At 37.0% G+C, this 21,595-nt stretch overlaps 2 protein-coding genes and 1 long non-coding RNA gene across 6 annotated transcripts in view; all 3 read left to right on the top strand.

Annotated features, from left to right (window-relative positions):
- The window catches only part of phf24 (PHD finger protein 24), a 38,608-nt gene extending 29,845 nt beyond the window's left edge, over positions 1-8,763 (top strand). For 2 of the 4 annotated variants that reach the window (XM_084400653.1, XM_084400654.1), the window contains 6 exons: positions 2,406-2,484; positions 2,669-2,871; positions 3,373-3,539; positions 4,746-4,781; positions 5,686-5,775; positions 7,854-8,042. In XM_084400653.1, coding sequence (XP_084256779.1) covers positions 2,406-2,484; positions 2,669-2,871; positions 3,373-3,539; positions 4,746-4,781; positions 5,686-5,775; positions 7,854-7,950 — 672 coding nt within the window. In that variant the 3' untranslated portion in view covers positions 7,951-8,042. Of the gene's footprint in view, positions 1-2,405; positions 2,485-2,668; positions 2,872-3,372; positions 3,540-4,745; positions 4,782-5,685; positions 5,776-7,853; positions 8,043-8,659 lie in introns of those variants that run through there. The other 2 variants (XR_014626309.1, XM_084400655.1) reach the window with 2 other exon arrangements.
- Positions 8,764-15,166: 6,403 nt separating this feature from the next.
- Positions 15,167-16,093, top strand: LOC311285164. The gene is made up of 3 exons (XR_014626310.1): positions 15,167-15,372; positions 15,791-15,903; positions 16,010-16,093. It is a non-coding gene; the product is annotated as an uncharacterized lncRNA (long non-coding RNA).
- A 128-nt stretch (positions 16,094-16,221) lies between these two features.
- On the top strand, positions 16,222-21,133 carry prkab1a (protein kinase, AMP-activated, beta 1 non-catalytic subunit, a). Its single transcript, XM_084400661.1, has 8 exons — positions 16,222-16,386; positions 17,559-17,764; positions 17,855-18,024; positions 18,368-18,461; positions 18,548-18,662; positions 18,775-18,908; positions 20,255-20,323; positions 20,414-21,133. Exons 2-8 carry the CDS (start codon positions 17,618-17,620, stop codon positions 20,489-20,491), a joined length of 807 nt encoding a protein of 268 aa, XP_084256787.1. The 5' UTR covers positions 16,222-16,386; positions 17,559-17,617; the 3' UTR covers positions 20,492-21,133.
- Positions 21,134-21,595: the final 462 nt, after the last annotated feature.

The raw sequence follows: 21,595 nt of genomic DNA, 5'->3' as shown, positions 1-21,595 counted from the left end.
CAAATGAGCGGGTATTGTCAGTGAAGTCCACTTCAACTGATATACCGTGCTCAGGGAGTAGGGGAGCAGTGAACACTGCGTATGGACCCTGTCGAATGGAACGCACCTACACTGAACATAGACAATACCGGACACTGAACTTTTTCTTCTTCTTTTTGAAATTTTATTGGCGGGTGACAAACAACGAAATGGTGTATTACCGCCACCGACTGGTATGGAGTGTGGATCGAAATGACATACTCTCACCCTTTTTACAAATAATAAATAAATAAATAAATAATAAATAAATAATATCCTCTCCCACAAATTATTTATTTTAAGATATTGAAAAATAAAACTATAACATTAATTTCCCGAGTTATTTTGTAAAATATCTCCTAGTCTAAATTGCATTTTCATTTTTGCTAGATTTTGCATTTCGAATCCTCCTTTCAGCCTTGTATTTCTACGGTATAGCATAACATGTTCCACAGTTTCTTCTTGTCCACTTGGTTGAACACGTCTTGTTCAAGTGTTTTAGTAATGAAAGTGCTGGAGTGGGTTTCTTAAGCAGTGGGGTTACCCGAGCCTGCTTAAATGCTGTGGCAATGGTACCAGTATGAAGAGAGGTGTTGATCATGTGTGTGAGTGCAGGTACAACTGAAGAAGAAATGGCTTGAAGGAGATGAGTGGGGATAGGATCAAGCAGACAGGTAGTAGGATGATTGGAAAGGATGAGTTTGGAGACTTCTTGTCTCCGAGGGCAGAGAGAAGGAGGGGAGTGTGTGTGTGTTTGCTATTAAGATGTGTTTGTCAGTTTGTGTTGTGGAGAATTGGCCGCTGGGTAGTCACTGGTGACTTGGAACTGCATGTTCTTGCGGTGCCATCAGCCAATCAGTGTTCTCATGATGTAAACTTCCCGCAGATCCATAGTCACATGGCATTTATTGGTTACAAAAAAATGCCCATAACTAATGGGAAAATTTGCTCACCCATGAGCAAAGATGGCAGATTTCAAATCACATACTTCCAGAGGGTCAGAGAATTTACCACTGAGATATGAACAACAGACTGCAAACATTCTCATCTGTGTACCTGCTCAGAGTATGTATGTGGCCTTCGAGACCATGGTAAATCCCACCTCTCGCTAAGCATTGTTTATAACATCTGTTCTTCATTTTGGGGTCTCTGACCCCTGTCTGTTGAGAATGGGACATAGAAAACACAATAGACATGAAATCCAATCTCATTTCAATGATCATCCTCAGAAAAGGAGTGAATCTCACAGTCACCGCTGACAGGAAATGGAGGAACCTCTGAGAATTACCCTCCCCATCTGCTCTAGTGCCATTGTTCAGATGAGTTCTCATCAGGCTGAGAAAAGCTGATTGAACATACAGCTACTCCCAGTGCTACTGGGCTCTGACAGCATTTGTTTGAAGGCAGAGCTTCAGCCAGGAAAGAAATCTCGCTCTGAATTTGATATGAAAGGACAAGCTGTCATTTGATCACTGAGAGCTTTTTCCTGCACCTCTTACACCTCAAACTCATTAGGTTTCCTTAAGAGCCGAGTTAGTCAGGCCGTTCATTACCCTTCGTTCAGAGATTTTTAGCCTTTTTAGAAAGATAAAGGGAGAGAGAAAGATTGAATCACCTGCTGCTGAAGATAATTAATGTAACAGTGTTTTAAGGCTCAGTCTGAAGGGCCCAGAGGCTTTATGTAAGATGTTTTTCTCATTAAGTCATTTAAAAAAAAAGAAAAACCTTTTTACAAGAGTTGTCAATTTAATGTGTTAATTTAGAATTCTTATCAACAAATAAACCACTTTTTGTAATATCCATTCCACGGTTTACTAATCTGCCACATCACAGGCTTTTTGCAGCAAATATTGATGTACAGTATGTGATTGGTATTATTAATCAGTAAATATTGTGTAGTGTATATTAGTATAATTGAGATACTTTTGAATTTAGTTTTTATTTTTATATTTTCCATTTTCATTTTTTTATGAGTTTTTGTCATTATAAAAAAAGTTATGTCTATTTTTTTTATTCATTTTTATTTCAGTTTGAGTTATTTTAGTACATCAAGTTAAACTAGATCTTACTTATCTTACCTTTTCACGATTTAAAATGTGCTCTCACTAAATTAGCAAATTTTTCCATTTATTCCACTTTGTAAATATATTGGATTATGCATCATCATCCTGTACATGCTAAAATCATCTCTAAATATCTTACAATTTAGCAGTGAAAGCACAATGTTCTCATCTTATTGTTTTACTAGTATTAAAAATACATTTCCTGTTGAAACAGTTGTTTCAACAATTAGTCCACAAGCAAGGAAGCAGTGTAATGTATTATTCTCTTTAAAGTGAACTCCCTGCTCTATCATAACTGAAAGACTCTTCCTCTTCATCCCTCAGGATAATGTGAACTTGTTGCTTACTGAAGAAGAGATGTACAGTCTGATGGAGACCTTCAAGCAGTGCAAGATCATTCCAGGTGTTTCTCTCAGTCCCATTTTAACAGCCTCTTCTAGAGTCATGCTTTAAATATGTGACTTTGTGGAGTAAACTAAGGAAGCTAATTAAAGGTTTACTCATTTATCACATCAGTACTGTAATTAGCCCTGAACTGTTTCCATTGATTGATGCTGTAACTTTCCTCTCACCCACTTTCTGCTCAGAGTCGTGCCTGGTGTCAGATGAACTCCTTCAGTACAGGCACTTTGTGACCAAGCAGCTCTTTGAGCGAGACTTGACCGATGAAGAGGAAGAGGAGGTTCTGGCTCAGTTTGCAGCTCTGGATCCAGAGAAGAAGGGTCAGATTGAGTGGTCTGACTTCCTCTACCACGAGTCACTCTCAGTGCTGCAGAAGTTCCGGACTGAGGTAGGGCTTTCAAAATGGCTGAAAAACGAAATTAGAACTTTTTACTTGAATATAATATTTTATATATTTTAATTTAAAAGGTATAATTTCAGTTAGGGGAAAAAATGCTTTTGACTTGTCTCCTGAGGCCAAAAGAGGCCACAGTGAGTAAAATATGAATGCACTGCATTAAAATTGTTTATTCAAAGCATTGAAATAATATGATATGCTAAATGTTTAAACTAATGTTTATCAATCAAATATAATTTAATAATAAATACAGTAAAAACAGTAATATTGTGACATATTATTACAGTTTGGACATTACATATTATAACATAGGTGTGCGTTTATATGAATAAACAGCTTCAAACGTGGCTAAACCAATCAGAGTTTACAAGCGTAATCTGTTTTATAAGCATTTTTTAATGTTCAATACTTTCAAAATGCTAAATTATACCAAAAATCAAGCAATCAACCAAAAGCATTATGGAAATTTTTCTGTGTTTATTTTCAATCCAGAATTCGCTGGTGAGAATCCTCACAGCGAAGGAGAGGGATCGGGCACGGGCCGTTTTCCAGAGTCTAGACCAGGACAAAGATGGGATCATTACTGCCGGCGAAGCCAGGAGAGCCCAAACCTCCTGGTTCCACAAGATTAACAAAGAATCACAGTCCTGCAGTGTCAGGTGAGCCAATTATATGAGAGACGTTGAGGCTAATCACAGTTAGCGAGACATTTCTAAACGGTTCTTAATCACAGCCTCCTACATAATCAACAATAAACTTCAGAAAAACACTTCAAAATCATTTCAGGGACTCGTCCAATTTGCCTGTCCTCTGGGAGCAACAAATCGGATCAAGCTCGGCAGTTTTTATAGCCATGTCAAGCTGCCAATGCCTCCACGAGCTGCTAGCCAATGCTAACTGCTCTCACTTTATTAGCATGTATCCCCCATCTCTACTCATGAATTACTGGCTAACTTTGAGTTCAGTAACTCTACCGGGGGAATATGAATCATTTAAGCAGCGCATTTGCTGACAGTTCTGACTTTGGGATTAATGCATAACGTAAATTAGATGATATAACCGGTTGGATAAGTCATCTGTGGAAAGGAGAAAGATTTTCAATGACAGGCTAAATCCAAGGACAAGGACTTACTTTGACAGATCGCATTTTGCCAGTCATATCATAATTCAAACCTCGCTCGAAGAGCCCAAAAGTCAGAATGATGCATTTTTGCTGAGATTTGTGGGCGAAAATGGAGCCAGGTACCTCAAATATAGAAATTGTCCTCCTGAATCCTTCATTCCTCAAGCGTCATCACCCAGATTCATTATGAATTTGTGGAGAAATATCTGAGACATGGTTGATACTTAAATAAGATGTTTTCCTTGTTGTAACCTGGCTGTATTTAATCAAAAATACAGAAAAACAATAATATTGTAATAGAAATAATTAATTTTTTTATTTTTATTTTATTTTAATGTAATGTATTCCTGTGATCAAAGCTGAATTTTCTGCATCATTGATGTCACATGATCCTCCAGAAATAATTCTGATATTCTGATTTGCTGATGAAAAATTATTATTGTTATTATTATTATCAATAGTGAAACAAGTTGTGATCCTTAATATGTTGGAAACTGATACGATTTTATTCAGGATTCTGTGATAAATAGAAATTTCAAAAGAACTGCATTTATTTGAAATAAAATCTTTTGTAAAAGTATAAATGTCTTTACAGCCAATTGAATTTTGATTAACTTATCAACATATCTGTGGATTCAGTATTTGGACAGTCTGGTTTGACATCATTTTCCATGCTTTATTTTATTTTTTCACCAACCATCCCATCCTTTTCACCACTGCTGAACGTCCATTTGCCCTGCAGACTCATGGGATTGTGTTCCCCTTTGTTCAGTATGGGGTAAGTCACTCGATATGCATGGGCCTCCCCTGGAAACATCTTACGTTCCCTGCCATCACCATCATTATTCTCATTATAATCATTATCACCTCAATTACTAAATATTCCATGATGGAGGCCAAGGAATCAGTGGCTAAAAATATCAAAGCTAAACTGACTGTAATGGTTGTTCACTATGGCTGTATTAAATGAGATCTTGTCCTCCCATTATCAAGATCAAAAGAGGAGCTTTTGTTCCCCTCAGAGAAAACCTTATATTTTTCATCAGTTTGAAGGGGAACGGCAGGTTAAATGAGCGCCTGAGTGTGCGGGTGCATGGGGTTGTGGGTGTTTGGCTTGTTCATGGCATGACTAAGCTTGCATCCTAATTTACGCTCATTAAAATCAACTGAGAGCTTGAGATCAAAGCAGACCGTCTCGACTCTGAGCGGTCCCAGTTCTGCAGGAGATGTTTGGGTCGATGTTCAATGCACTGGTCATGGTGGCACTCTGTTTTGCTTCACACATCATTGAACTTAATTACAAGAAGTTCATATTTCAAATGAATTTATTTCACTCAATGAAGTTTGTCAGATCCTTTCAGTGTACTGAATGGCATGCAAAGTCTGCAGTTTGTGAGACTACTGTATACAAGGATTGTGAGCCATTCAGAGTTGAATTGAGAATGCATTTTGAATTCCAATTCAAGTCCTGAATGCATGAATGAACTAGTTTTGTCTTGCCGGTGGTTAGGTATCGTCTCCCCGGGCTCTGAGGTGTCATGAGAACAACAAATGAGACTGTGAAAACTCAGAGCCGGTAGAAGTGATGCCTGCTGTGAGCTGTCCAGTAGTGTGTGTGTGTGTCTGTGTGGGTGTGACTGAATCAAACAGCGTGTGTTTCAGCTTGCTTTCTTCATCTGCAGTATCAGCCATGTTGGTCCAATATCTGAGAGCAGTCCTGCCAGTTCCAGCAGCGAGAGAAGCAGAGATAAAGCCATGGAGAATGACAACAGGTTGGTGTGTGTGTGTGTATTCACTTACAATGCAGATGGTCTATCACCCAAGATGCACTGCATGCTCCCATAATGATCAAATCCCATTTTCCATGATTCTCATTCAAATCTGTTGAAAAAAGTCATAGACTAATATAGGAAGAATCTGAACCATGTAAGAACATCCTAAGCACCGCCTAGTAACACCCTAGCAACCACTTAGAAACGCCCAAGGGACAACCCAAAACACCCTATCAACTGCCTAGCAACAACATAGCAACTGCCTAGCGACAGTATAGAAACTACCCAAAACACTCTAGCAACCACCTAGAAATGCCAAAGCAATCAACCAGAACTCTTTAGTAACTCCCTATCAGTGCTTTAGCAATCACCTGGAAACGCCCTACCAACCATCCAGAACAGCCTAGCAAATACTTAGCAACCACCTAGCAACAGCATAAAAACCGACCAGAACACCCTAGCAACAACATGGAAATGCCAAGTCAATCAACCAGAACTCGTTAGTAACTCCCTATCAATGCTCTAGCAACTACCTGGAAACGCCCTACCAACCATCCAGAACACCCTAGCAACTGCTAAACAACCACCTAGCAACAGCATAAAAACCAGCCAGAACACCCTAGCAACCACTTGGAAATGCCAAGTCAATCAACCAGAACTTGTTAGTTCTACTACGCCCTACCAACCATCCAGAACATCCTAGCAACTGCTTAGCAACCACCTAGAAACAGTATAGAAGCCGGACAGAATACCATAGAAATCACCTGGAAATGCCCAGACCCAGACAAACCCAGCCGTTGGGTTACATTTATAAATAAAACATTTTACCCAACGTTTGGGTTTGTCCATATTTGACCCAAAATTGGGTTGAAACAACCCAGCATTTTTTAGAGTGTATCAATGCATTAGCAACCACCTGAAAAGTCCCTACCAACTATCCAGAACACCATATAAACTGCTTAGCAACAACCTAGCAACAGCAAAGAAACTGACCAAAACACCCTAGCAACCACCTCAATCAACCGGAATTCGTAATAACCCCTATCAATGCTCTAGCAACCGATCAGAACAGTGTAGAAATGCCCTAACAACCATCTAGAACACCCTAGCAACTGCTTAGCAATGCTATGTCGATCAACCATCCAGTAACTACCTAGCAATGTCCTAGAGAACCATTCAGAACACCCTAGTAACCAACTAGAACATAAGCCCCACATAGAAATGTTCTTGCAACCATACAGAACACCCATCAACTGCTTAGCAACCATCTAGAAACAACATAGAAACCACCCAGATCACCATAGCAACCACTTAACAATGCTGTCAATCAACCTCTAGTTAGCACCTAGAACAGACCTAGACCTAATGTGAACTAAGAGTTTGTAAACGCATGGTACTTGCTTATACTGAAGCCGTCAGCCCACATTATATTAAAATAATTGTGTTTAACAGCAGAATTCTTGGTGAAAAACTACATTACCCATGATGCTGTGCAGATACTGTGCACCAATTATAGTCGAAAAAGCAACACGCTCCAAAAAAAGCTCTTTGGCTCTGCCCACTCCCACGAAGCAATGCGAATTACATAATCAAGTCGATCTCGCTACACTCTCAGAATTCTGAAATGTTTGAATATATATGCATATTTAGCAATATACTTAAAATATATTTATCAACATTTGTAAATGAGCAGTTTTATATTTCTCCATCGTTTTTTATTTGATTATTCTGTACACAATGCTTCATGGGATTGTAGTTCTTTACCTCACTAAAACTGTTAAGTACAGTCTTGTACTTTTATCTTTTTGTCCGATTATCAAAAACTTTTCTGCTTCAAATCACAGTTTGTGTTGTGATTCACCTCGTGGCTGATTAGCTTGTTTCATGGCTTATAAGACTTTAACAAAAGATTATCATGTCTCTGTCAGAAGGAGAATTGGGGGCGGACACATAGTTTCCTAAAAATTTTGTCAGAAAAGGAAGGTTTGAAATAGGTCTATAATTATCACAAGTGTAAGATTTGGCTTTCATAAGTGGTTTAATAGCTTTCTCAGTAATTGTACCATCATGTTTTCCAGACCGTTTACCTGGGATAACTTCCTGAGGGAGAGCGCCATCTACATCCTGGCCTCCAGGCCCAACAGCTCAGCCATGCACATCCGTTTGCCACTCTAACCGCGGCCACATAGCCTGAGACTTCCAGAGGGGCTTCCTGGGTCCAGATTCACGAGCAAGAGGTATACAGAGGACTAAAGCGAGAGTTACACGAGAGTCAAAAGCAAATGAGTGCGCCACCACACTCAAAGACTGTACAAGCCATCGATGGATTTTTCCTCTAAAAACCCAATCTAGCGACACACTGACAAATTCAACGCTCTTGAACAATAGCACATCTGTCAGCACTTCAGAATTGAGCTTTCACGAGCTTGTTTGGTTTTTGATTTTTGTGACCAAGTAACTGTTTCGATCAGAGAACCTGTCACACGTTTGCAAAATTACAGCACCACAGTGTTTGCGTAGTGTTTTTGATGTTGACGTGTTATACCATTTTACAGTTGTGGCTCTAGCCGAATGAGTTGTGGGATCAATGTGTGAGCAGTAGTCGGATCATTGCTGATCTAATTTCAGTCACCATAAAATATGAATATACAGAGAATATGGTGGGCACATGAATCAAAGTGAGATGCTATATATTGATACTATAGTATATACAGTATACATAAACATACATATATATATATATATATATATATATATGTATGTATGTATACTGTATATATATATATATATATATGTATACTGTATATATATATATATATATATATATATATATATATATATATTATACGAAATATTGTATCTGTATTTATTCCCATACATTCAGGGATGGATCATGGACCAGGCCAAGGAGCTTCCAGACTGCCAGGGGCCTTAAGCTGAGTCAAGTGAAAACAAAGGAAACATAAAAATTGTTATTGACAGACAAACGCTACTTTTAAACATTACTATTAAGATAATAGTAAGAAGATTTTCAGTCACTTGACAAGTCGCATTATGAGTTGTGATTCTTAATTTTCTGCTTCCATATTATATTTCTGAGTGAAAGAGGATATGTAATGTGGAAAAAGTAGGGCAGAACTTGATTTCTATCTATGGGGAATTGATTGGATTGTGAAATAAGGTCTTTTTGATTCGTTTCTAAAACTTAGTGAGCTGCCACCTTAATCTATTTGAATCTTATTTTACCCAGTATTTGTTTGTGAATATTTATGGTTATTAGAGTATTTCTTAGTTTAGCTACCAAAAACTTAATTATGAAGCTTTCTAAGATACCTAATTTTGACAAAAATCATATAATTCAATATTAAAGAACACAAATTAAAAGTTCCAATTAAAGATCTATTTATTGTACCCAATATCTGTGTTCTATGTATTTTTATAGTTTTAAGAATAGTATGTCATTAGCTGAGCAACATGCTAATTTCAAACTCCATTGAAATCAGTCAAAGTCCCTTTAAGTCAAGTCATTTCACTCGGCGGCCATCTTTGAAACTCCTCTCGGTCATGCAAGTGCATATCTATTTGAATGGGAAAACATACATTTTTTCAAAACTGTTCGCCAAGCTTACGATTAAATTTAATATTTGAAATCACCAATGAAATTTGACAACAACTGTCTCATACATTGTGTTTCTAAATGCTCAAATCATGACGATGATTTTACCAATCGGCAATTGGCTCTTATTTAGAAGGCGGGACTTATTCCACCATATGGAGCGTTAGACTTTTCCCCATTCAAAACAATACGAGTGACACATCTTGTGTAATTCAATAGTCTTTGAATCAGTCAAGTCTTAGCATGCTTCTTTCTAAGGTTCCAACCTACTTATTCTTTTTTTTATTTTTTTATTAAAATAGGTATGATTATTTCAATAATAAAATACTTATGAATTCTATTTAAAGATCTAATTGAAATCAACTATTTTACCCAATATTTTTTATAGTAGGTATAGTTAGCTTAGCAACATGCTAATGCCAGACTCTGTTGAAATCAGTTGTCAGTCAAGTCTATCCTGTGTGTTTCATCCAGTCATCATAGTTGCTTTGAAAATCAGTTCAAATTGTTCACTTTTAAGGTTTCATTTCAGGATTCTGTCCTACCTATATGTATAGGTCTATAGCAAAGCAGCTCACTAGGTTGATAAAAAGTCTAAAACAATGACTTTTTTTTAAATAGCAATTGTGGAATGCAAAGTCGCAATTAAAAAGTATTATAAGATTTAATTTTATAATTTGTTTCATCCCTGGGGAAAAAGCAATAACACGGGGCCTCGTAAGACCATAATCCTTCCTTGCATTCTTTGTGTCATCATGACCTGTTGTTTTACTTTTCATTTGATGTTTCTTTAACTCACTACTTTCAGAATTATTATATTTTACTGGGTCTGTAAAAAATGTAACACCTGTTGAGGTGACTTTACTCAGTGTTTACCTAAAATAGCTGATGCAAATGTACAATCTTCCAAAAGATTAAAATGCTAATTTAAAGGAAAGAGCCCTGAAAGGATTAGAACTTACTGCCTAAACAAAACGACTCAGATCTTTCTTCCTTCCTTCCAGTATGATCATGTTGAAGATGAAAACACTTTATAATTTCTAAAATCTTTTTTATTAGGCGTAAATCATGTAAAATGGCACGTGGGTTAAAACACTCATTATATCGAACTGTTTAAGGGGGGTATATATGAAACATATCCGCTCTTGTTTATATGGTCATATCCACTGTATTTGCTTATAGAAGGTTTGTATTGGATTGTGCTAGGCAGTTATTTCAAGGGACTGTGCAATACTCTTGAGTTTTGCTGGTAGTGTTGAAAATAAATGCATGACGTTAACTCCAAAAATTACTCTTCAGCTGTGTGGGTCTGAGTCATTTATACACTGTAAAAACATTACTGTTGGTTTTACTTGAAAAAGTGAGTAACCTGGTTGCCTTAAAGAATTAAAAATTCTCATTAGTATTGTAAGAAAACACTCATTTTCCCTGGTCAAAAACAGCTCTGTTTTCAGCACGCCGTTTAAGTGCATGTGTCTTTAAATGATAATGAGCTTTGCTCACCCCGCCCCTCTGTTCTGTGCGTACACCGTTTGTAACACAATAACACAATAACCATAACACGTTCATTATAAACGTGGGATTATGAATTATATTGAGAACGTCGTACATAGAAAACATGCCGTAATGTACCCTGAGTGTAAACCTTAGCCGCATTCATCGTGACGCGTGCTAGCGATTTGCAAAGATTAATATAAAGGTTAATAAAACGTTACACTCACTTCTTCTTCTGGAGGTGCAGCAGGAACACGAATAGTTGGTACCGATCCTTTTTTCAGGAGCAGCTTCTTAGCAAAACCAGCTTTGTACTGACCTCGTTTATAAAGCAGTCTGGTGTGTGAAATGATTCGCGCAAACATGAAAGCATTGACGTTGATTGTGGGGAATATTCCCTTTGAAAACAAACTCAGCCACTGCGTCTTCAGCGGTTCGGATTTAGGAACATCAAAATGACTGCTGTGTTCCTTATTACACCCAAGAACAGAACACCACAATCGCTTAGACGCCATTCTGCTCCAGTGTATCAACAATGACACGCGGACTATGATGACAGACAGCTCGCTCAGGGCGGGTCTGTGTTGAAACGCTGCTGTCAATCAACAATCGTGGGGGGGGGGGGGGGGGGGGTATGACGTCACTAGGTCGAACAGCTTGATTTGAGATGGGGGGAAAACATATAAAAGAAGATAAAAAAAAAAACACTGGATGGATTTTTATCATTTTATGATGGTTGTGTACAGGCACTGCCAACACACATTTCAGTACAATCAACTTGTAAAAGTGCATATACCATTATATGACCCCTTTAAAATATTAAGTTAATTGAAATAAAATAAAAAATTAGTTTATACAATGAAGGAGATTGGATAAATCAACAGAAACACAAAATATCAAGTTATCTGAACCACATAAATGATCTAAGTTGATTTGACAAAAGATTGATTTTGTCTGCCTGCCTGCCAATTGGACTCTCTTTCTCTTTCTCTCTCTCTCTCTGTGTGTGTGTGTGTGTGTGTGTGTGTCTGCCTGCCTACCTGTCTGTCAGTCTGAGGACACTCATAGCACCCTAAACAGCTGAGCACCCTAAATAGAAAGACTGGTACACAAATTGCTCAACAAATTTCACTTACATCTATATGCTCTTTACTACAGAGAATTCAAAACAAATTCACAATTTCGATCATGTGAAATGCCATTAAAAATTGAGATGTGTTATGTCGGCCCTCATGATGATTATTTGTCGGAACGGAACAGCTGGAAACGGTGATGGCCGTAATAAAACTAATAAAAGTTGTGCTCAGAGGAGAGCACTAAGGGAAGTTGCAGTAGCAGATGTGACAGACATGGCCCCTGGCAGGGAGCTTTTTACACATCTGGTAATGCACAGCGTCACTGCCTCTGCGCTGTCCCATCGGGCCTGTCCTGCATCTGACATTCTCTTGGCAATATCAGACTGCCATTCGGAAAACAATATGTTGAAGGACTCTAAGTGAGTACTTAGCTTAGCTTGCGGTGCTTTTTTTTTTTCTTTTGCATTACCCTGAATCAGCTAAGATGCTCATTTGTCTAGATAGTCTGGATATGGAGTAATGGATAACTCGTACACATGATGATGTGTTACTGACAGCACCTTCCTTTGATTCTGAGGTAAGTTGTGTCTTGAGATCCACTGAAGCGAAGACGTTTCACAGCGCAGTAGAGATCACTCATCAGCTGGAGGACAGTCTGGCTGAAAGCCGAGTCTCATCACTCGGTGTCTCCTCAGCACTCATTCATGCTCTCTAGACCAGCTTGGAATGTCAGTAGGTGAATTAGATTAAAGAGCAGAATTCAATTTGTTGTTAGTGTAGCCTAAATGTAAAGAAGAAAAACTAAAGCAGCACACACTTGTCTTTTTCTGAAGGATTCGTTTAAAGATGTAAATAAAACTTGAACTTTCAACATAGCATCAACTACAAAATACCAGCAGGGTTCATAAAAAAAAAAAAAAAAAGATTTTGCATATATTTTTTAAAGGAAATTTGGCTTAATTTAGGTCCATTAAAATATTAGCATTTTCATGACAATAAGCTTACCCTTATTTAATGTTTACTGGGGTGCTTTGTATTGCTATAGTTTACACAAATACAGTATTTTTATCTTGTAAATATGCAAAATACATGTAATATATGCCAATTAATAAAGTTCAGCTTAACTTTGGAATGTTTAAGAATTTAAGATGTAATATATATATATATACAGGCTATATACGAGAGAGAGAGAGACATTTTCATATTTTCATGTTTATATAAGCTATAGCCTATATAAGGAAATAATATTAATAGAATTTTATGTGTTACAGAATACAGTATGTTGCACTGCCTTTATGTGTTTTTTGGGTTTTTTTTTGCATACGTATTGTAATGTAATACTCTTCATTTAGTTTTTGTGAAATTTTATTTCTTTTTTTCTTCTTTTGATTTTGGGGTGAAATATGAAAACAAAAATGCATAATTAAACCCCAGTTTCCTTTTTAATGCTACATTTAGTTTCACACACTAATCAGACAGAGCAGGAGACGCAGCTGACGGAGTCTTAGTCGTCTAGCCCCACATCTTTGTCTCTATTTTTAAAAGCACATTTCATTAATTATTCAACCCATTCTTTTAGCGTTTTCAGCTATAATGCACTCTCCTGACCTCTTTTTGTCTATATGACGCAGTCATCTTTAAAATAGGCTACTCCTCACCTTCACAGGCTGATCATAAATTCAGTGCCACAGATTTCTATCTATAGTTTCCTTCTTTACACAGAATCATTTGACACCTATTTCATAGTGGTTTTTTACTTCAAGAGATGCATTAGACCATTTACCAGACCAAAAGTAGACTATCTAGTCAGTCAAGTTCATTACATCTGTTTTGCTATTGTATGGCCAAAACAAAGAGACGTACAGTAATGTGTATACTGATGTAAAGCTAGGTTATCATCATAAATAACGTATTTAGCACTGAAGCTCCAGTAAAAGGAAGCGAGACAGAGAGTCTGTAATTTCAAAAGCAACCGTCTGCTTTTGCTGTATGTGAATTGTCAGGCGTTGAAGATTAATATGAAATGGAACTCTGGTTGAACTGCAATTTTCCGCCCTTAAAATGCTAGATTTCCTGACTTTGAAGCCATGGTTTGAGATCTACTTGTCTCTCTTTTCCTATAGTATTTTCTGGTGCGTGTAGCGTGTCTATGTGTGTGAGCAAAGCAGTGTCTAATAGGATGAAATTGAAGGGGATCACAAATGCAAATTCTGGTATTCAAATGTTGCCTTTTCTGATTGTAAGGCTCAACTCAGACTGCAAAAGCAGAAGATGTTATACATTCTTGTTTTTGCACAGCAATCTTCCTTTTTAATGCATAATTAAACAGCATTTTTTCACTGCATGTTTAAGTGGGAGGGTGAGAAAGAGGAGAAAGAATGTGTGTGTGTGTGTGTGTGTGTGTGTGTAGTGGTTGGTCTGCAACACTGGTTATGACAGAGGGAAAGCCAGTGGGGGAGTAATTGCACTTTGCATGACACACAGTGAATCTGATGACACACTGAGACTGAGGAAAAGCATTAACAGCGGATAACTCAGATACATGTGCCATGCACACAAGAGGATTGTTATCAAATAAGTTATACACATTCAATATAGCTATCTTTGGGATCTTAAAATGAAAGCAAAATCAATTTAATTTAATTCCCGAGACCATCATCTCGTCTGGTCTCTTCTCTATCTTGTGGTTAAATGTCTCCATCCAGTGGCGGTTAATGGACATTGCACATATTCCCATTATATACCTAGGCACTTTTCATTCCAAATGCCATGAAAACAAATAAAAAGACCTTTCATGTGGAAACAAATGTGAAAACTGCTGCACACTTCATTTCATGGGTGTTCTATTACTACGTTACATGGTTTAATAAAGATTTAGCTTCTAAGGAGTCCCCTATAGACCTTATTCACAGAGCGCCATCTTTGATTTTTAAAGGGATAGTTCACCCAAAAAAAGAAAATTTTGTCATCATTTACTCACCCTCAATTTGTCCCAAATCTGTATGAGTTTCTTTCTTCTTTTGAACACAAAATAAGACATTCTGAAGAATGTTATAACGAGAGAGTTGACGGTATAGGAAAAGAAAAATACCATGGAAGTCAATAGAGAACTGCAGCTGCAGGTATGACATCAATTTGTAGGCCAAAACGCGCAAGCGAGTTAGCATTTTAGCACTTCCGGTTCCATCGTCAGTGGGTTTTTTTGAATAGGGTTTTGGTTAAATGGCTGAAATAAGGTTTGTATTGAACACAAGCTCAAGACACATTTTATTCTACGACATAACATCAGTATATCCTCACTCGTGATTTTTTTAAAGCTGTTAAGTGTCTTGAAAAAGGCGGTCTAAGTGGCTAAATGGGACTAACGTTACAGAGGCTGTCGAGGAGATTAAACATCATCACGCTGAACAGGTAAACTCAGTCCACTTTTACAGCCTCGTTATACTTATAATTGTGCTAAACTACTCTAACTCAAATGTTCTGTGAAAATGTTTTTAGATAAAAACTTATAAGATAGAGAATTGTCGGAAGCTTAGTGATGGTGACGTTGAATTTGTGTGACCGTGGTGTAGATCGTTTATAGCCTACCTTTAGCTTTTTACTTCTGACGACTGCATTTAGGCTTCAAAATTCATAAAAGTTGTGTTTATCTGTGATAATTATCTTGATGGACAAAACGTTCAAGTATCCTAAACTTTTGTTGGCCACAGAGCTCGTTTTTAGCGATAATCCAAAACCCTATGGGAAATTCCTATTGGATTTTTGTTGAGGGAACCAGTGTGACGCTAACTGCCAGTTGGCCTACAAAGTGACCTCATATCTGCTCCAGTCTATTAATAGGCTAGCCTACTGTCAACTGTCTGGTTACCAACATTCTTCAAAATATCGTCTTTTGTGTTCAGCAAAAGAAAGAAACTCATACAGGTTTGGAACAACATGAGGGTGAGTAAATGATGACAGAATTTTCATTTTTGGGTGAACTATCCCTTTAACACGAATGAAAGCAAGGCTGTGAAAGCATCTCTTCAGTGGGTTATTTATTCAGCAGACAAAAAAAACCCCTGAAAACACGAGCTGTGGCAAACTATAAGTGATCTAGGAGCTTTCTACAGCGGACGCTATTGAAAACACAGTAAGTCTGACCCTCAAAGTCTCCCTTTCATACTGCTGTGTGCTGTTCCCCTAGTTTGTTATAAGAAACGCGCATGCGCAGAGAAACAGCTGCATCTCTCCCCCTAGCGGGCGTAGTTGAAGTCGCGCATGCGTAGTGGAGTTAAAGTCCGCGGTGGGCGGAGTGGTTGCGAGGATGTACAGTTTGTGACGATAAGCAATGTGAATGAAAAAATGACGAAATAACTGTGATCGAGGGCTAGTAGCGGTCGCGACTCGTGAATACAATTCATACAGTACTGCGCAAAAGGGAATGTAAGTCCTGTCACATTAAAAATGTGCAACCGTAATTAAATTATTTCGAAAAATGAAAAATGTGTGGCAATCTTGCAGTCGGTAAGAATGCTCGATGCGGCTAACTATATAGCACTACTACAGTGTTGTTGCAGTGGCGCGCGACAGCGTAGGGTTGTTTATAATTTCAATATAACGGTATTTGCATAGCTTCACAGTCAAAGCGTTTGCATTATTTTCCCGTCACAGTGAAGATTGATATTGAAATTTAGATGAAGGCTGGCTGCCACTAAAGGCAAATCGACTGGATAATGCATTTAATATCAGGACGATACATCTTTCATACGTTTGAACCTTAAGCTGAAGTTACTGGCTCCTCTTTATCTTTTTTTGCCAGACTTCCTTTGAGAGCTTTGTGACCTTGCAGTAGAGTAACTTAAGGTTTTCTAAAAACATATGCAAAAAAAAAAAAAAAAAAAAAAAGTGCCTCGAGGTACGCAGTTAAATTAATGGGGCTGTCAGCGTTGTCAAAATGTTTTTTTTGTTGAGTAAGCAGTAAGAATCAGAAATGCCAGAGCTTGCAAGATGAATAACCTAAAACACATTCACACCAATTTGGACTTCGACCTCAGATGTTTGATTAAGACCAATCACTATTTAGTATGCTAAAATTACAATGACTTGACAGTCATCGATTTTTATCAAATTATCAGTTTAATTCAATGAAGATTTTAAACCTAGTCTTTAAATTCTTAAGTGTAAGTATTAAAATCCAAAAACCCTATGCACACCTAAAGACCCAATCAAAAATGAAATCAAAATGTTTAGTTTTTTTAGTTCTTTACCAAAAATGGCTTTTTAATGTACATGGAAAAATGGATATGAAACATTCATGATTTACTGCAAATTTGATGATGTTGAATGTCTTGGGCATATGCAAAATCTCAAAAATGTTCTTGAAGGATGTACAAATAACGTTTTGAGAGCGTAATGGCTTTGAACAATGTTATATTAATGTTACTGGAATAACGTTTGTTCGTAACCTTGAGAGAACCTTGCCAGAACGTTAGCCAAAGCTCTGATAGCGTTCCCTGTGAGCTGGGGGAAATCCATGTTTTGTATAGGATTAGTGATGCATTACATTAAGATCACCATGTTTCTTACACTATTGTGGTGTTTGTTTTGGGTTACAGATCATTTCTAGCCCAACCAGCTGGCTGCTTACTCTCTGTGACCTTTTTTTAAGAGCACTATGGGGAACACAAGCAGTGAGAGGGCAGGCATGGGCCAGGAAAAGGCCCACAGAAGGGACAGTCGAGGAACTAAGGAAGGAGACCGTCCCAAAATCCTAATGGACAGCCCAGAAGATGCCGATATTTTTCATGGGGAGGACATCAAAGTGTGTGCTGGCTCACATTATCTGTTCGCTTATGAAGATATCATAATTTAGATATGATGACCATGTGTTCTATCTTTAATTTTCTATTAGGCACCATTAGTAAAAGAGGAATTCATTGACTGGAGGTCAGACCTGGAGACCAGTGAAAAGGTTCTCACTTTAGATCGACCCACTGTGTTTCGGTGGACGGGAGCTGGAAGAGAGGTCTATATTTCTGGCTCTTTTAATAATTGGACCAATAAGATACCTTTGATTAGGAGGTAAGTAACATTTTACAATAAATAAAATTAAACCTAAATAGTTATATTAAAATAAAAAATAAGATAAATTATGAAGCAAAATTGCTAAAAATTAAACTAAAATCAAAATGAAAACTTTTTGCTAAGCTAATAAAAAATATAATAGTATATAAATATGAAACTCATGAAACTCTAGATGGCGCTGATAGGTCCTTGAATCACATCATTCTCTGTAGGGCACAGATGATTGGTTATGCTTACTTACAAATGGAGAAGTCTTCTGCTGAAAGCATTCTTCTGATATCTTTTAACTACAAATTCATTCATTTAACAACATAAATTTTTACCTCTGTGTCTTCAATAGTCAAAACAACTTTGTGGCGATTGTGGATTTGCCTGAGGGTGAACACCAGTATAAATTCTTCGTGGATGGACAGTGGACACATGACCCAACAGAGGTGACGGAGACATCCATCATCATCATCATCATCATTATCCTCCATAGTACTATAAAACCAGCAATATTGACCTTCTTTCTCTTCAGCCTGTGGTGACCAACCAGCTCGGCACGGTCAACAACATCATCCAGGTGAAGAAGACAGACTTTGAGGTGTTCGATGCACTCATGGTGGATTCACAGAAATGCTCTGACATGTCAGGTTTGAACACAACCATTTCCACATTTCCATTTCCAAACGATCTGCTACATGATTAATGGCCAAAAATGGTCAGTCGTGGGTTGTTATGACACACTGTATTTATTGATTATAGACCTGTCCAGCTCTCCTCCTGGGCCGTACCATCAGGACTCTTACGTCCCCAAACAGGAGGAGAAATTCAAATCCCCCCCCATCCTGCCCCCTCATCTCCTACAGGTCATCCTCAATAAGGACACGGGCATCTCAGTGAGTACCTTGCATTAGGCCTGTAAAAATGACAGTTAGGTAACCATCATAGTACCATTCTCTACTAAATGATTTGATGAAAGGCCCAATGATTTTTACTGGAATGTAAGGAATTTATATATCAAAAGTAGGGTTTTTACAATTAATCAAATTCAAATTGCGATATTTGGAATAGTGTCTTTGGTTATTAAATCACATTACTCATAAGTCACTATGCTCTGTGTTTTTGTCTACTGCACATACTCACAGAAACTCACTACAACCCGCCAAAATAAAAGTTTCGTTTAACTTGGAAGTTACGACAGAAATGGACTATTGTGTAGTAAAATGTACTTCTTAATAATAATAATAATAATAATAATACAATTTATTGAAAAATATTTTTAAGGAATATCTCACAATTAAAATGTTTTTTTTTTTTTTTCAGTCCTTGCTGTAATTTATACAATAAAAGCGCAGATGTGCAGTACTTTATTTGACAAAAAAGAAGTTGAATTACATTTTTAAAGATTTATAAAATTTTAAGTTTTATAAATTCATTTGTTATTAAATCCTAAAACACAGAATCCAGAAAATAAAATAAAACGGACAACAAAGAAATAAGAAAAAAAAGAAAGTTTAGGAAACTTTTTTTTTTTTTAATAGTTGTATCTCATAGCACTCAAGAAGTATCAATAATATCAAAAAGTAATTTTTATAAAATAAAATGTTCAGCTTAAATATACACAATTCTATCTATAACTTTAGAATCTATAACATTATGTGCACTTATAGCTCTTATCTGCAAATATTGCTCTTGTATAGAGTAAAGGTCCGTTCACACCAAGGATGATACCTATAACAATAAAGATATAGTTCTAATAATCATTCTTAATATAAAAGAACGCAGACCACACCACAACAATAACAGCACAGAAAAACACCATGGTTGGAACACTAATAAAGTTATCGTTGTAGTTAATGTTCTTGGTGTGAACTTGCTTGCCATAGTGATGTGAGTCATTCTTGTCTTTTTAGTGAATAGGTTGATCTGGTTCACAGTTGATCACAATCACATGATTAACTAGCAAATTGATTTGGATTTTAATTATTGAAAAAGCATGGGATATTTTTATGAAAAAAGTCATGTTATTTAATTGGTCAAAATAGACTCCCAATATAAATGATGTTCAGATGACCCTCTTTTGGGGATCGAGGCCCAGATTGGGAAACTCTGATGTAATTAGAGTAATTGTGTTAATTGTATTTCTACACTTTATTACTTAAAAAGTGTTTCATTTGCATAATTGCATTGAAAGGTCCAGTATAGATGCTGCTAATAGAAATGCGTTCTTGTTTTCCAACAGTGTGATCCAGCTTTGCTCCCTGAGCCCAATCACGTCATGCTTAATCACCTGTACGCTCTGTCCATTAAGGTAAAGCAACTTAAAGAGCTCTGTGAGATGAACCCACATTGATTTCAAGTCTGTTCTGATGACTCTGTATCTCGTTTGGCTCTCTGACAGGATGGCGTAATGGTTCTGAGTGCCACCCACCGGTATAAGAAGAAATATGTCACAACCCTGCTGTACAAGCCGATCTGAGGAACATGGCCGCTCAGTTTATACGACCTCTGATATATCTTATATCAGTAGTATGTATTATTGTAAATAGGGATGTACAGAGATGCACTTTAGAGAAAAATCCCACCGCACTGGGTATACACTAATCAGAACCTACAGGACATATCTGCTCTTTTAGAGGTTGGTACACTTGATAAAATTATTACTCAGTGGAGCTGGGCCAAATTGACTCAATCTAAACCAATATTTGGATAAGAGGAGGTGTTCTTGAATGTGAAAATGAGTGTAAATAGAGCTTGACATGTTCATTATTTTGTTTAGTTAAGTGTTAAAAAAAAATGATATAGCTGTGTAGATAAATATTAATATATTATTAGGAAGCATATTGATTATCGGCCAGAAAAAGGCCTGTCATCAGCAGTTTGTGTCTGAGACCCTAATATAGAAAAACTGAAGGGTTTAAGAAAATGTTTCACTCAAGAAACTAATTACATTTTTTTCAATTTCATGAAAAAGTTGATCTTTTTAAATCCATCTTTTAATCTTCTACATTTTTATTAGAACAGAGCAAAATAATTATTGCAAACATCTTGATTTAACTTTTAATCTGTGTTATGTTCAATTCTGAAGTTAAATATCACTTTTAATAAATGATTCCACCAATTTTGGCTCCGTTTCATTATCGCGTTTACAGTCGCATTAGGGTGGATTGAGTTGTGGAAATTTTATGCTCTCACTTTATGCTCTTGAAACCGTGAGTGCCCTTCATGCTCTTCATGCTGGCTTTGGACATTCTGGGTAAGTACAGCAGCAAATGGAAATCTTTCCAAAAAAATAAATAAAAAATATCCCCATAATAAGATCTTTATTGACTCATAAATGTTATGCTCATGGATCTGTCATTACTCTTTAAAATAAATGTTCTTTATAGTCATTGATGGTTCCTTGGAGAACTTTTAACATCTATGGAACATTTCCATTGCATAAAAGGTTCTTTATAGTGGAAAAGGGTTCTTCAGATTATCATCTATTACTGTGATGAACAACACCTGTGCTAAGTGACTTCATGAATCCACTAAAAAGCACCTTGAGACCAGTTGATAAGCCTGGATATTTGATTTTCTA

This window comes from Rutilus rutilus (assembly GCF_951802725.1).
Source record: "Rutilus rutilus genome assembly, chromosome: 25".
In the NCBI taxonomy this organism is placed as follows: Eukaryota; Metazoa; Chordata; class Actinopteri; order Cypriniformes; family Leuciscidae; genus Rutilus; species Rutilus rutilus.
This window is presented reverse-complemented; position numbering and strand designations above follow the sequence as displayed.